Here is a 16382-nt window from a genome sequence, read left to right on the forward strand (position 1 = left end):
ACAATATATCTCTACCTCATCCTGACCTTGACACAGAGCCAGCAAGATTTTCTCTGCCTGATCCACAGAATTTGGTTCATCATAAAGCAATCCAAGCGCCAGAAAAAATGCATCAACATCACGCAATGCCGGATCTCCTGGCGCAAGGGAAAATGCCCAGTCTTGAGGGTCGCCACGTAACAAAGAAATAATGATTTTCACTTGTTGAACAGGGTCACCTGAGGAGCGAGGTTTCAAAGCAAGAAACAATTTACAATTATTTTTGAAATTCAGAAACTTAGATCTATCCCCAAAAAACAAATCAGGAATTGGAATCCTAGGCTCTAAAATCGGATTCTGAACTACAAAATCTTGAATGTTTTTTACCCTTGCAGTGAGATTATCCATACAAGAGGACAGACCTTGAATGTCCATATCTACACCTGTATCCTGAACCACCCAGAGGTAAAGGGGAAAAGAGAGACAAAACACACTGCAAAGAAAAAAAAATGGTCTCAGAACTTCTCTTATCCCTCTATTGAGATGCATTAATACTTTGGGCCACATGTACTGTTATGACCTGGTGGTTAGGACAATAATGGACCTGGTGGTTAAGAGCACACGGAATGACCTGATAGTTACTAATAATACAGGACGAGCTCTGAGACGTGGGAACTCTGCTGACCGCAATCCCTAATCCTATCACACACACTAGAAATAGCCGTGGATTGCTCCTAACGCTCCCTATGCAACTCGTCACAGCCTAAGGAACTAGCTAGCCCTAAAGATAGAAAAATAAAGCCTACCTTGCCTCAGAGAAATTCCCCAAAGGAAAAGGCAGCCCCCCACATATAATGACTGTGAGTAAAGATGAAAATTACAAACACAGAGATGAAATAGATTTAGCAAAGTGAGGCCCGACTTACTGAACAGACAGAGGATAGGAAAGGTAACTTTGCGGTCAGCACAAAAACTACAAAAAGACCACGCAGAGGGCGCAAAAAGACCCTCCGCACCGACTCACGGTGCGGAGGCGCTCCCTGTGCGTCCCAGAGCTTCCAGCAAGCAAGACAAAAATCAAAATAGCAAGCTGGACAAAAAAATAGCAAACTAGAGAAAAACAAGCAGGAACTTAGCTTTTGCTGGGAAGACAGGTCACAAGAACGATCCAGGAGCGAACAAGACCAATACTGGAACATTGACAGGTGGCATGGAGCAATGATCTAAGTGGAGTTAAATAGAGCAGCCAGCTAACGAATTAACCTCGTCACCTGTGGAAGGAAACTCAGAAGCCGCAGCCACACTCACAACCACCAGAGGAAGCCCATGGACAGAACCAGCCGAAGTACCATTCATGACCACAGGAGGGAGCTTGACCACAGAATTCACAACAGCAATGTGTCGGGTCGCCATTATCACCGCCGCGGCCCCTGCTGTCCGCTTTTACTTACCGCTCCTCGGCGTCCCGGCGTGCTCCTGTTCCTTCTCCAGCGCCGCCTTCTCTGCTCGCTCTCCCGGCTCCTGCTTCCTGTTGGGCGCGCGCGCACTAGGGTGTCCTGCGCACGCGCACTCTGCCTTCCCTGCTCCGGTCAGCCCTGTGTCTCGCTGGCAGTGCTGACGTTACTTAGCAGCGCTCCTGCGCGTCCACAGCGCCCTCTACTGGGAGCACATGTATGCGCACTCTGCCTTTTTCTTTGGACACTCTTTCCCCTGCTCTCTGTGGTCCTGGAGGACCATGACACGGAAGGTATGCTGCCACTCTGCATTTAAGGCCGCCTCTTCCTTTTGGCTGTGCCTGTCTATCATTTGTTTTCTGGCAAATGCCTCTGGCTCCCTCGCTTGCTAGCGTACCTTACGTTCTCCCTGCTGCTTGTCTCTGACTTTTCGTTTCTGTGTATTATCATTAACTGTCTCCGTGCTTCCCTTGCAGCTCCAGTTCTCCTGTACCTTCGTTTCTTCCCGGTGTTCCAGATCCTCTGCCTAGTCCTTTCGCCATCGTCTCCTGCGCTTCCGTGGTCTCGTGTCTCCATCCTGTCTTCCGGTTTGTCCTTCCATTCTCTGTCTGTCTTGTCAGTTCCCGTTATCCGTTCCGCTTCTCCTTCTTCGTTCTCTTTTCCGTCGTCCCTGCCCTGACCTTTTCCTTTCCCTGTACTTTGGTACCGGCTGCTGTTCAGTAGTCTCCCCTGGGCCTGCTCCTAACGCTCCCTGTATAGGGGGCGGTCCACCTGGTCCACTCGTCCTGGGGAGGATCGCTGTTTCGGTCCAGTGGTCCACTTATCTCGCTTTCCTGGTCCCTGAGCGTAACACAATGTAAGTGGCAGAAAGTGGCTGTCTGACAAACACCAAACTAACAGGACTGCAGTAGATCCACTTTGTGAGAATTTGAAACTCCCTTTTTTGGGGGGGAGACTGACCCAAAAGTCAGGCTCAGTGTATAAAACAACGCAATCTAAGTGGCAGAAAGTGGCTGGCTGACATATACCGAACTAACAGGACTGCAGTAGATCAACCTTGTGAGAATTTGAATCTCCCTCTTTTTTTTGGGAGACTGAACCACAACTTAGGCCCAGTGTACATAACAACGCAATCTAAGTGGCAGAAAGTGGCTGGCTGATATACGGCAAACTAACAGGACAGAAGTATATCCACTTTGTGAGAATTTGAATCTCCCTCTTTTTTTTGGAAGACTGAACCACAACTTAGGCCCAGTGTATATAACAACGCAATGTAAGTAGCAGAAAGTGGCTGGCTGACATACACCGAACTAACAGGACTGCAGTAGATCCACTTTGTGAGAATTTGAAACTCCCTTTTTTGGGGGAGACTGACCCAAAACTCAGGCCCAGTGTATAAAACAACGCAATCTAAGTGGCAGAAAGTGGCTGGAAGATATATGAAAAAATACAAGGACTGTAGTACAATTTCAATCTCCCTACAATGATCTCAGGAAAAGTATGGCAGCAATAAAAAGGACTGTTGCACACAAAAGTGTGGACAAATAAACAAGGTAACTGTGCAGAAAGGAGCAACAGGATTTTTGCTTTTAAAAAAGCAGTTGATTTGCACAGCAGTGTGCAAACAGCAATGCAGCTATCAGGGAGCCTTATAAGGCAGCATAATAAGCTACAGAGCTGATGCACAAAAAAATAGACTTCACTGTCCCTGCAAACAAATGGTGGTTTTGGACAGTGGAAATTGCTACAGCACAAGCAGTTTCGGGGGTTAATCTTGCCTCCCTAACTATATCCCTTCTTCTGATGCAGCTGCAGCACCATCTCCCTATGCTTAGATCGGCAGAAGTAAGATGGAGGTCGGCGTGCACGCCTCTTTATAGCCACTGTGATGCCACAGAAAGCTAGCCAATCTCTGTCATGCCCTTCTCTAAGATGGTGGGGATGGAGACCTATGTCATCACGCTGCCCACACTCTGCATCCTCCTTCATTGGCTGAAAAATGGCGCTGATCGCGTCATACGAAACGCGACTTTGGCGTGAAGATCGCCGACCTCATGGCCGATCCCACACTAGGATCGGGTCGGGTTTCATGAAACCCGACTTTGCCGAAAGTCGTCGATTTTTGAATTTGTCCGGTCCGTTTCGCTCAACCCTACTTGGCATACACAGACATCTTATACATCAACCAGCGAGCAGAACAAACTAACACTAGACAGACCAGTATGATCAAAACTCTCTCTCAAGATCTCTTGGCACCATATGGGAGTAGCTAGCACATATAAGACAAGGCAGAAGACAGACAGACTTATGCTCTAACTCAGGGCACCCAGAGGCGTAGCTAGAGCTTTTGCCGCCCGGGGCTGCTCCCGAGTTTGGCCCCCCCCCCCCACTCAATACACACAAAGTTTACCAAAAATAGTTTTCCTGTTTTGTAGAACTTAAACTGGGCCTAATGGTGTCACCCCCACATGCCAAACCTGTGACTTTTAATTAATTAATATCAGAGAGAACAAATGACCGCCATACACAACAGAATCCACTCTACCAAGACCAATAATATCACATACAGGAAGAAACACCACCACACCATGACCAGACCACATAGTGACCGAATAATACTATACTGTATACAAGGGACAAATACCGCCTCACCATGACCAGATCACATATTACCACCACTTGGTGACCAAATAGCACATCCAAGGGACAAATACCACAACACCATTTCCAGACCACATATTACCACCACATAGTGACTGAATACTACAATACTGATCAGTAATAAGGAAAAAAAAAACACAATACTATCACCATAAGTGCCAGTATTCACAGGAGATCTGTACTTTGTATGCAGTGTCTGTGTTGAGGTAATACAAAGTTCACTGGTGGTATTATACACAGGAGCTCTGTATATAATGTATAGGTAATACAGTGATCACTGGTGACATTGTACACAGGACCGCTGTATATAGTATATAGTGTATAGTGTCAGTGTATAGGTAACACTGACTCACCAGTGACGTCTCTAGATGAAGTCCTTCATTCATCTTTCATCCATCACAGACCGACATCATTTCTCCCAGCCAACACTCGTTTCTGCAGGAGATAACACAGTTATCTTGAGCTCCGCTTGCAGAACACATTACTTAATTTTTAACAACTTCTACATTACACCACATGAAGAAAAAAAGGTGATATAGTGTCACTCTGCACACTAACAGGACCGCCCCCCCCATTTAAAACAGTATACTCAAAAAATAAAATAAATACATCACTGCAGTAATAACATCCCTTAATTAGCCCCTATGGTAATAATATTCCCCACCCTGGCCCCGTTTATCTCATTCCTGGCTCCAGCCATATGATCTCCCCATCCTGCCCCATCAGTCTCCATCGTATCCATCCTGCACCATGATCCAATCCTGCCCCATGTCTTTCATTCTGCCCCGTGTCTCCAATCATGCCCCGTATCTACATTCTGCCCATGCCTCAAGTCCTGCCCCCAGTGTGTCCAGCAATCTGCCCCAGTGTGTCCAGCAATCTGCCCCAGTGTGTCCAGCATATTACCCCCAGTGTGTCCAGCATATTACCCCCAGGTTGTCCAGCAATCTGCCCCAGTGTGTCCAGCATATTACCCCCAGTGTGTCCAGCAATCTGCCCCAGTGTGTCCAGCATTGTCCCAGTGTGTCCAGCATTGCCCCCAGTGTGTCCAGAAATCTGCCCCAGGGTCTCCAGCATTGCCCCAGTGTGTCCAGCATTGCCCCCAGTGTGTCCAGCGATCTGCCCCAGTGTCCAGCATTGCCCCAGTGTGTCCAGCAATCTGCCCCAGGGTCTACAGCATTGCCCCAGTGTGTCCAGCATTGCCCCCAGTGTGTCCAGCAATCTGCCCCAGTGTCCAGCATTGCCCCAGTGTGTCCAGCAATCTGCCCCAGTGTCCAGCATTGCCCCAGTGTGTCCAGAAATCTGCCCCAGGGTCTCCAGCATTGCCCCAGTGTGTCCAGCATTGCCCCAAGTGTGTCCAGCAATCTGCCCCCAGTGTGCCCAGCAATCTGCCCCAGGGTCTCCAGCATTGACCCAGTGTGTCCAGCATTGCCCCCAGTGTGTCCAGCATTGCCCCCAGTGTGTCCAGCATTGCCCCCAGTGTGTCCAGCAATCTGCCCCAGTGTCCAGCATTGCCCCAGCGTGTCCAGCAATCTGCCCCAGTGTCCAGAAATCTGCCCCAGGGTCTCCAGCATTGCCCCAGTCTGTCCAGAAATCTGCCCCAGGGTGTCCAGAAATCTGCCCCAGTGTGTCCAGAAATCTGCCCCAGTCTGTTCAGAAATCTGCCCCAGTCTGTCCAGAAATCTGCCCCAGTCTGTCCAGAAATCTGCCCCAGTCTGTCCAGAAATCTGCCCCAGGGTCTCCAGCATTGCCCCCAGACAGACAGTCAGACAAAGAAAAAAAAAAAAAAGTAAAATCCTCACCTCTCCCGTTCCCAGCGCAGGCCCGGTGCACTCAACGTCTCTCCGGCTCTGCAACGCTCAGGACAGAGGCTGAGCGCGCAGTGATGACGTCATCGCACCCTCTGCCCTGAGACGTCGCAGAGTCAGAGGGCGCTGAAGACGCTGCAGCTACCGCGCAGCCGCAAGGACCAGGAGAGGTGAGTATTAGCGCTGGCACGGGGGAAGGTGCCCGAAGATTTAAAGGGCACACATCTTTTTTTTTTTTTTTCCTCCTCCTGCAGTGCCGGCTGTTGCCCGGTGACCCGCCCCCCGCAGTGTGCCGCCCGGGCGGCCCTTACCCCCCCCGCACCCCCTTCCTACGCCACTGAGGGCACCTCACTAGGTCACCGGAGAGAAATGCAGAGGACCTATCCCAATTCGATAGGCTTTTAACACTGCATCTCTATCACTCCTCAAGAGTACATACGTAGTTTTCTCTGTGTACACCATCAGAGACATCTCCTGACATGAATCCTGGCAAGCCAGTTATCATGGAAAGACGTCTCTAGAGACAGACCACCAGAGAACTGGTCTGTATCCTCAAGGTTGAATCATACATTCATACTTCAGTCATACGCTAGACATATAACAGAACACATAACAGAAATAGCAGAACAGAAAATTATCCAATCCAACATACACCTTTAAGCATCACTAGGATAGTCTACTGTTCTTTGCCAAACAATATGGGCTGGTGGTGTAGAAAGACCTGACTATAGCATACCCGGAGCTCGGTCTGCAGATTGTGAGACTAGCGGAGACACAGAGAGAGTTTGTAAGAAACTTAAGTTCTTACCTTCCCGGGATTTGGTCTGTGTGTCCTCTGATCCCCAGCCTGCGATTGCCGGACTTCAGATATTGGGAGTCTTCCGTTTTGACCAGCCCACCCAGGGACGTCAAAATGTTAGGTTGGTCTCAAATAGACCATAAGGTATATTGGATGGATGTCAAATATTAGGATTGATTCTATCTGTTGTATCTGCTTAAGAAGCCATAAAATTTATTGAACAGGTTCTGCCGTTATATACCCTTTAAGGAAGGGCGTACATATTCTTATTGCGTGCACACTATTGATTGTCTAAAATCTTTATTCATGTGAAATGTAGATAATTAATATGGACAACAATCATTATTAATTTTTATTTGATTGTTACCAACACCGATATTAGCCTCCCTTTTGAGCAATACAGCATCACAGTTGTAGATCACAGTGACTCAGCAAGAGAGGTGAAATACAAGTCCTATTAGAACCCTCATATATAAAGATAAGCTGTGGAGGTCTCTGAATACCCTATCACCACATCATTTCCTAGAAGAATGTCTGGAGGAAGGGCGCTCATCACACTGATCATGCATTGTTTTGCCCCAAGGCCATAATCCAGGACCACACTCGCTTTTGGAATATATCTCTGAGTACCTCCAGCCAATTCAGTGGCAATCTCTGGTCCCTTTTGAATTGCTTCTGGTTGAATTACTCGGAGATCGGCTATGGTGAGAAAAGCCCCAATGTCAGGAAAGCCAACAACTTTTTGGCCATCCAGCATGACCTTCTGTAGATCTTTGTGCTAAAGATCAGAAGAACAGGTGGCTGTGGCTAGCACCCCATTGACTCCTGGTAGGGGAGCCAATATATCAGAGTCACTTGGCAAATCACCAGGGATTGAATCCAGCTCTTCTCCTGTTGCAGGTGCCTGTAGAAAATGGATAGGCAAAGGTGGTCTGTAGCTGTTCTGCCTCTGGATACCTGACAGTGGGCTTGCAGTTGACCATGCTGCCCACATCCATAACACCTGTGTTCTATGATTTTTCCTCCACGCCATATTGCTAAAGATGAGGCAGGAGTAATGGAAGGCACATTCACATGGGGTTCACCATGAGTTGGTAATCTAGTGGGACGGTGAACATTGGAGGCTGAAGGACAAGGGGCCGCCAGAGTTGGGAAGTTGGTATTTTTTATTTCACCGACTACTAGTTTTTTCCACTGAGGCTTGATGGTGAGAACCTCATCAGCTAGAGCAGCAGCTCATTCCACTGTCTCTGGTTTCCTCTTACGCACCCATTCCCGGATCTTAGCGGGGCATTTGGTGTAGAACTGCTCTTTTAGTATGACCTGGAGGAAAGTATCCCAAGTTAAGGCCCCTTCTTCCTCCAGCCAGCGATTACATACTTGTTTGTGTCTGGGGTTACCGCATAAGGTTCTACAATGGCCTCTTTTACCCCCCCATATTCACAGTTCCACCGGGGGGTCCATAGCTCTATAGGCTTCGGCAGCACCACCCTCTAAGAGCCCCACCAGATGTCTGACTTGTTCCCTTTCTGGGACTTCCATTAATCGACATTGATGTTCAAAGTCCTGGAAGAAGCCCATAATGTTGCCTGCAGCTTCATTAAACAGCTTAAAGTCTTTGCGGGACACTGTGGGGAATGCTGTCATGGTGAATGCTATGGATACAGTCTGGGGCCTCCAGCTACTTCCACAGTGATCTGTCTCTCCAGCAATGTCCTCTCTTGAGCTCTACGAATGGCATCCATCTTATATTCCATGGTGACCTCATCTCCAAGCAATGTCATCTCCTCCTTGTAACACACAACCCACTGACTTTTTGGGGTATTTACCAGCAACTCCTGTCTTTCCTCCCTTTACTGTGGGAATCCTTCTTCAGTGCCATCTTGCAGGCAAGCTCCTTACAAATTCGTTGCTCCTTGATCAGTCCTTTTAAACCAGACTCCTAATTCACGGGCCTTTGTAGGCTCCCCACAGTCCAGTTCTTGTATCCTGAGGTTCCGGTTCCAGACATTGAGGGGCCGCTATCCTCCATTCCTTCTGTTCTGATCCCACTGCTGCCACCAGTTTGTGATGGGGTATGCAACAAAGCAGGAAGAAACACCAGGTCGATAAACAATGTAATGAGATTTATTGGAACAGGGAGCTGGGCAGCACAAATGAGGGTAATGCTACAGAGTCCACAATGAGTACACACAAAGGAAACTGACTCGGGGGTGCCACCCGGTAATCCGACACCAGGGAAATATAAAAATAGTCCTTGGATTATTTCAATAGCTCCAGCAGATGAGGGATACAATGCAGTCCCACATGGCAGCTTCTAACAATACGCACTGTCATTGGGATCTCACCTCAACATAAGATCCCAGCACTTCGCAGGTCACCACACACTGAGTCGGCCAAAAACATGAGTCTATTGTCCTGGTATCAACCCATCGATGGGGGAGGTTCATACCAACTTTTAACATGTGGCTAAATTGAGAAAGACAGAATCCCACACTAGATGTAGTAAAAGCAAGGTGGACCTAGGCCTGATTACATTACAGTCCAGGACCACAGGCTGGGGAAGGGACACGCTATTGCATGGTCCCTACAAGATCAGCTCCAGTCTTTCTGACCAAACTTCGCTTTTATGTCGACAACAGTAAATGTACAGTGAGGCCAAGTGTGAATTTCTGTACTGTACTGTTCCCTTTATGCTGACTTTTCAATTTCTTTTAAAACCAACTAACTTCAAACAGGATTGTGATAAACTACATAAAAGACATTACACCTGTGCCATAATATATCTCTAAGCTGTGCGTGGCTGATGGCTGTAATATACATTTATTCACGCCAGGAGATATGTTGGCATGGCTCGAGCCCTGGTTTCATTGATTCACTCCATGTCATAAATTACAATTTATTTTCACTCATAAGGAATTCAGATTATTGCACAATCTCTCCTGAAATGGGGAGCACTGATACTTTCTCTACTCTTATATTTGACTTTCTAATATTTCTTCTTGAAACTCATCTGACAGAAAATATTGGCTCTTACGATAGTTTAGATTGCCAAGAGCCACCAAGCCCCATACTCTAATTACCCCAGAGAGATTTCACCACTAGTTACTCATTTTTTACTGATGAAGACTGTTGAGTTGATCATTTTAGTAGATTTTTCACAGTTTTTGACTACAGTAGTTAGTTCCTCAAATGCTCAGATTTAACCACTTCCCGGAGCTAGTTTTGTTTTCCTAATCAGGGCTCATTTTTCAAATCTGACATGTGTCACTCTATGCGGTGATAATTTTAGGATTCTTTCCAAAATATAAGTCCCAATTTTTTTTCAGTTTGACAAAGTGGAATAGCAAACAGATGGACCTCATAAATTATTTTACAACTTCTTTTGAATCTGATAATACCCTATATACAGTTGTACACTACTGCCTGGGCACATGGCAGGGTTAAGAAGGGAAATAGGGCCATTTAGGTATTGAATCCAGATATTACTGGAATAGTTTGCAGACACAACATAATGGGAGCACTGTTCATGGTCACCTGGCAGCTCAAAAGATGGCTACAATGAACAGGCTTGGCACTATCTATTCCGTTTGTCTTGCTCATCACCTTTTAAAGGGATCCTGTCAGCAGGATTGTGCATAGTAACCTACAGACACTGTCAGGTTGGCGCCGTTATACTGATTAAAATAATACCTTGTAATGAAATCCATCTTGTGGTTGTTGTTTAATCTTTATTTTCAGTTTTGAGTTAATTAAATGCTCGTGCTCCAGGGCGGCCTGTGGGAGTCTTCATATGGTGCTCTGATTTGGTATTCATCAGTATGGATCCCTCAGTGACATGCCCAATAGTTTACGTAATGAATATTATATATCTTTGAAAAAAAATCTATGTGAAAATGGCGCTGGCTGCGCAGTAGCAGCTATCAGTGATCTGATAGCTGCTATTGCGCAGCTGGCGGCAGCGCCATCTTGCTAGAGAAAAAAAAATCCTCCAAGATGGCACCACCTGTGCAGTAGCAGATATTGACAATTGCCAAAAGCTGCTATTGTGCAAGCTCCGGCTGTAGTATCTTGGAGCAGGAATTTTTTTTTTTTGGTCTAGTAAGATGGCGCATGCGCAATAGTAGCTATCAGATCACCGAAAGCTGCTACTGCGCAGGCGTGGCCGATGCCATTTTGAAACAGATTTTTTAGGAACTTCAGGAAAACAGCAAATTAATTTATGCAATTATGGTGCAGTGCAGGTTCCACTGCTTGCACCTGCCTGCAGAAGTGTTTTTCTTTTTTTTTTTGGATGCTAAATGTGGTTTGGGCACACTGCAAGGCTCATAAACGAGGAGAAAATTTCACTCTGGGAGAGTGGATATTGCTGGATTGGTTTATGGAAGCCATGTTGCCTTTCAAGAGCCTTTAAGCCACTAATAATGTGGAAACCTCTGTTTTTCTGCTGACAAATGATGGACTTTGGTGGGGGGCTTTTTTGTGTGTGAAATGAATAGAAGTTTTTATTGGCATCATGTTCGTCTACATAAGATTGTTTGGTGGCTTTTTATTCCATATTTGGGAGGCAAAGTGAACAAACACTTGAGCACCACGCTCTACTGGTTCATCCTATGAGGTTTTATATTCGACTGTGAACTGTCATTGTACTGGTGAATAATTCAATATTTTTACATAACTTGCCATTTTTACAGACCGTTTAAGTAGTAATGTTAAATGGAATTCTAAAATAATAGTTTGTTTTATTCTTGGCAGATGACTGTACAAGGAGATCAGAGGGACAGCTGACATATTCAGTTTTTAAATCAGATGATCTTAAGATCCCACTGGATACAATTGAAGAGAATGCCATTATTCCAGATACATCATGCCTTCACAGCAAAGATCTGTCATCTGAACCTTTAAAACAGGTCCTGTCTTCTGATTCATTAGCAACAACTAAGCAAAATCAGAGTCACAAAATAAGCATCACAAACAGAAATACGCCTAATTCAAAGAAACCATTTTCATGTTCAGAATATACAAACTGTTTTCCCATTGAAAAGTCTTTTCTTAAACATCCAAAAATTCACACAGTGGAGAAAAGATTTTCTTGTTCCAAGTGTGGGAAATCTTTTAAGCTCAAATCACATCTGGTTAGACACCTGAGAAGTCACACAGGGGAGAAGCCTTTTTCATGTTCAGAATGTGGGAAATGTTTTACACAGAAATCAGATTTAGTCAAGCACCAGAGAACCCACACAGGAGTGAAGCCTTTTTCATGTTCAGAATGTGGGAAGTGTTTTAACCAGAAATCAGATCTTCTTATACACCAAAGAATCCACATAGGAGGGAAGCCTTTTTCATGTTCAGAATGTATGAAATGTTTTAACCGGAAAACGCATCTTGATAGCCACCAGAGAACCCACACAGGGGAGAAACCTTTTTCATGTTCAGAATGTATGAAATGTTTTAACCGGAAATCGCATCTTGATAGCCACCAGAGAACCCACACAGGGGAGAAGCCTTTTTCATGTTCAGAATGTACGAAATGTTTTAAACATAAATCAGGTTTGGTTAGGCACCAGAGAATCCACTCAGGGGAGAAGCCTTTTTCCTGTTCAGAATGTGGGAAATGTTTTAACCAGAAATGCAATCTTGTTATACACCAAAGAACCCACACAGAGAAGAATCCTTTTTCATGTTCATAATGTAGGAAATGTTTTACACTAAGATCAACCCTTTAACATCAGAGAGGTCACGAAGGGGAGAAACCATTTTCATGTACAGAATGTTGGAAATGTTTTAACCAAAAATTGTATTTCTTAAAGCGGTTGTCTGTTACTAGGACAACCCCTTGTCATTCCTCATGCGTGGCCTATTTCAAATAAAAGCACTCATTCTCACTTTCCGTGTCTGCGCCTTTCCAGTGGTCTTGGCACTCACGTTCCCGGGGCTCTTGTGAGGATGTTACATAACACGAGACTTGCGCCCCATCAGCGCTGGCTTCACTCGTCCTGCCTTTGAATGTATTGAACAACAACAGGAAGCTAGGGCCACAGCTGCTCTCTGACTTAGTTTTACTGTTTGATATGTCTAAGGCCAGCGTCACACTCGGTGTAAGCAATTACGGTCCGTATTTTACGTCCGTAATACGCACGTAATATGCAGAAATGTCCTAGAAATAGTGTTCCGTAGGCAATCCGTTGCCAAGGTGTGGTCGCGTATTTTGCGCATGTAATGTTGCGTATGTGATCCGTATGTAATCTGTAATGCATATTTTATACGCAACATCACAAAATGGACATTTAACGGTTTTCTGGCCTTCTAGTAATTTAAATCATCATCACCAACCCTATTTAAGCCCTCTACAACAGGTGGGACCCTCACATCTGGCCATTTATTGGGTGTGTTGGTATTACCTTAAAACCATGTCTGACCTACTGTCTTTGACCACAACTCAGCAGGTGTTGTTTCACTGGGTGTTGTCACCTCGATTTGGGCAGCCATATCCCGTGATTGTTGATCCGCGAAGGAGGAGACGAAGATTGTGGGTGCATCCTCTTTTGACCCAACGCCTCACTAAAGGACATTTTGAGAGGCTTTATACAGCTCTGAGGGCACATCCTGACAAGTTCTATCTGTACTCTCGCATGACCATCCCAACCTTTGATATGTTGTTGGAGATATTACGTCCAGGTATCACTTATCAGGACACAAGGATGCACAAAGCCATATCCGCAGAGGAGCGTCTTGTCCTTACCTTACGGTATGTATTCAACAACCTCACTGTATGTTGATGATTTTTTTTTATGTGTTGTGTTCTAGCAGGTTTTGTCAAGTATATGCGTACATTAGGGCACAAGCAGATACAAAAAAAGTGTGTTTAATGTTATAGTTAAGTACACTAGATACATTTTTGATTTTACAGTGTAAATCTGTTTTTTTTTAAATATACAATCTACTTGTTCTTCTTCATGTTTTGTGTGAACTCTTGTTACCTACCTAATATTATTTTGTTTTAACTTTCAGCTTCCTGTCCACTGGCTTGTCGTATGCAGGACTACACGTGGAGTTTCTGATTGGGCGGTCGACAATTTCGGGCATTGTGCGGTCAACCTGTAGTCAAATATGGGCTAAACTCCAGGAACTTGTGATGCCTGAGCCAAAACAGGCTGATTAGCTCAAAATAGCCCTTGGTGTCCAGGACAATTGTGAGTTCCCAAACTGCATTGGAGCCGTGGCTGGGAAACATATCAGGGTGCGTAAGCCGCCGAACTCTGGCTCCCAATTCTACAATTATAATCAGTTTTTCTCTGTAGTTCTGTTAGCTGTAGTTGACAGTAACTACAGGTTTATAATTGTCGACATTGGGGCCTAGGGCCGAACTGGAGACTCTAGGGTCTTCAATTCGTCCATTATGGGTCGGCGGCTACGTGACAACCTATTAGACCTCCCACCACCACAACAACTCCCAGGCTCAAATGCGGAAGCTGTGCCTTTTGTTCTTGTTGGAGATGAGGCGTTCCAACTGACGAGGCACGTCATGAGGCCTTATCCCCAGCGCAACCTGGACCACCGGCAGAGGGTCTTTAATTTGCGGCTTGCCAGGGCGCGGATGGAGTCTCCTGCTTCCCGGGGCTTCAGGAAAATGGCCGTGGGATGCCGCGCGTGCGCAGATGGACATCGCGGCGGCCATTTTCTCCATCTGCGCACGCGCGGCCTCAGGAAGATGGCCGCGCCCACCGAGAAACCGCTGAATAGCGGCGAGCGCGCTCTTTTTCTACAGCTGCGGAGTGCATTCGGCACTTGCGCATGCGAGAAGCACTACGCCACCAACGGGAACATAAGCAAGATGTGGGGGAGAAACAGCGCTGTGACCACGCCCATCTGACCTGACCAGCCTGATTGACAGGCGAAAAAGGACACTTTTGTAAGGTATTTCGGCAGCATAGGTAGGGAATCAGGGGACAAAAAATACCCTATTGTAAAGCACAGCTCAGGCCCTATTTAACTGTATTTTTATCTCCTACTGAAAAAACGGGGTGACAGGTTCCCTTTAATTATACGATAAAATCTATTTTATATAAAAAATAATTATTTTTGCATCTCTTTATTCTGAGGACTAGAACTTTTTTATTTTTTCGCTGATAACGCTGTATGGTGACTCATTTTTTGCGGGACAAGAAGACGTTTTCCTCATTACCATGTTTTTTATATGCCTCTTTTTGATCGTGTGTTATTCCACTTTTTGTTCGGCCGTATGATAATAAAGCGTTTTTTGCCTCGTTTTTTTCTTTTTTTTTTACGGTGATCACTCAAGGGGTTAACTAGTGGGACAGTTTTATAGGTCGGGTCGTAACAGACACGACAATACTAAATATGTGTAATTTTATTGTTTTTTTTTTATTTAGACAAAGAAATGTATTTATTGGATCAATATATATATTCTTTTTCTTAAGGATTTTTTTTTTTTTTACACTTGCAAATTTTTTTTATTACTTTGTAACATTGCCCCAGGGGGCCATACTATAGTGTCAGATCGCTGATCTGACACTTTGCAGTGCACTGTGTCAGATCAGCGATCACACAGGCACTGAAGTAGGCTTGCCGGCACCTGCTCTGAGCAGGCGCTTGCAAGCCACCTCACTGCAGGCCCCCCGTGGCCATTTTGGATCCGGGGCCTGCAGGGAGGAGGAGGTAGGAGACCCTCGGAGCATCACGATCACATTGCGTTGCTCCGAGGGTCTCAGGGAAGCACCCTCCTGCTCGATGCTTCCCTGTTCTACCGGAACGCTGCTATCATATTTGATCGCAGTGTTCCGGGGGTTAATGTGCCGGGAGCGGTCCATGACGGCTCCTGGCATATATTGCCGGATGTCAGCTGCGATCGCCTATGATGTACTTTCCTGTCACTGGGAATTAAGTCCCAGGTCACCTAAATGGGATAGTACGTCATATGGGATTAAGCGTTCTGAGATGTGACCACTAAGAGCCTAACCACCATTAGCATGATCAAGCACATGTCATCTAAGCACCCTACAAATGGTTCCAAGATTGGTGCCAGCAGTCGACACCACTGCCTCTACTGTGCTAGGTGCTCTCAATCTATTGTTCATGACACTGGTGCAGATTACTGATGGACGAGCACTAAAATGCTCGGGTGCTCGTTCGGGTCAAGCAAATTGGAATGCTCGGGTGCTCAACCCAAGCAACGAGCCCAATGTAAGTCTATGGGAAACTCCAGCATTTTTCCGGTGGTCCCTCTGCCGGTCTGCAGAGGGACTAGAAATTGCGGAAATCAATGGGAACAGTGCTCAAATAGAAAAAACCAAAAACAACTAACCTAAACAATAATCTTTATTTCAAAACCATTAGATTAAAACAAGCACGACATCCCAACTCCTTATGATAGGAGTGGGTCTATAAAAAGCCCGGTTTTGGTGGGAGAAGGGCAAAAGTACAGGGAGCAAAAAAATGGACAAAAAATCCTACATATCCCTAATATCTGCTCCCTGCCTATCTGCGGAGGTTGGCACCCTCTTGGACGCAATATGGCGCCCCCGCTCCTCGTCGGCTGGCCCTAAATACCCTACAAGTCCCTTAATGTGATGATATCTAAATAGGGTAAACCGACAACCCACACACACCAAATACCAGTAATAAATCACCAACGTAAAAGCCCAGCCGGGCTGGTCTGAC

At 45.8% G+C, this 16382-nt stretch overlaps 1 protein-coding gene across 1 annotated transcript in view; it reads left to right on the forward strand.

Moving 5' to 3' along the window:
* Positions 1 to 12585, forward strand: part of LOC138663584 (oocyte zinc finger protein XlCOF8.4-like) — a 51540-nt gene extending 38955 nt beyond the window's left edge. The window contains exon 7 of the mRNA XM_069749839.1: positions 11457 to 12585. Within this exon, the coding sequence (XP_069605940.1) occupies positions 11457 to 12391 (935 nt within the window). The 3' untranslated portion in view covers positions 12392 to 12585. The remainder of the gene's footprint in view (positions 1 to 11456) is intronic.
* Positions 12586 to 16382: the final 3797 nt, after the last annotated feature.

This window comes from Ranitomeya imitator, chromosome 2 (assembly GCF_032444005.1).
Source record: "Ranitomeya imitator isolate aRanImi1 chromosome 2, aRanImi1.pri, whole genome shotgun sequence".
Taxonomy (NCBI): domain Eukaryota; kingdom Metazoa; phylum Chordata; class Amphibia; order Anura; family Dendrobatidae; genus Ranitomeya; species Ranitomeya imitator.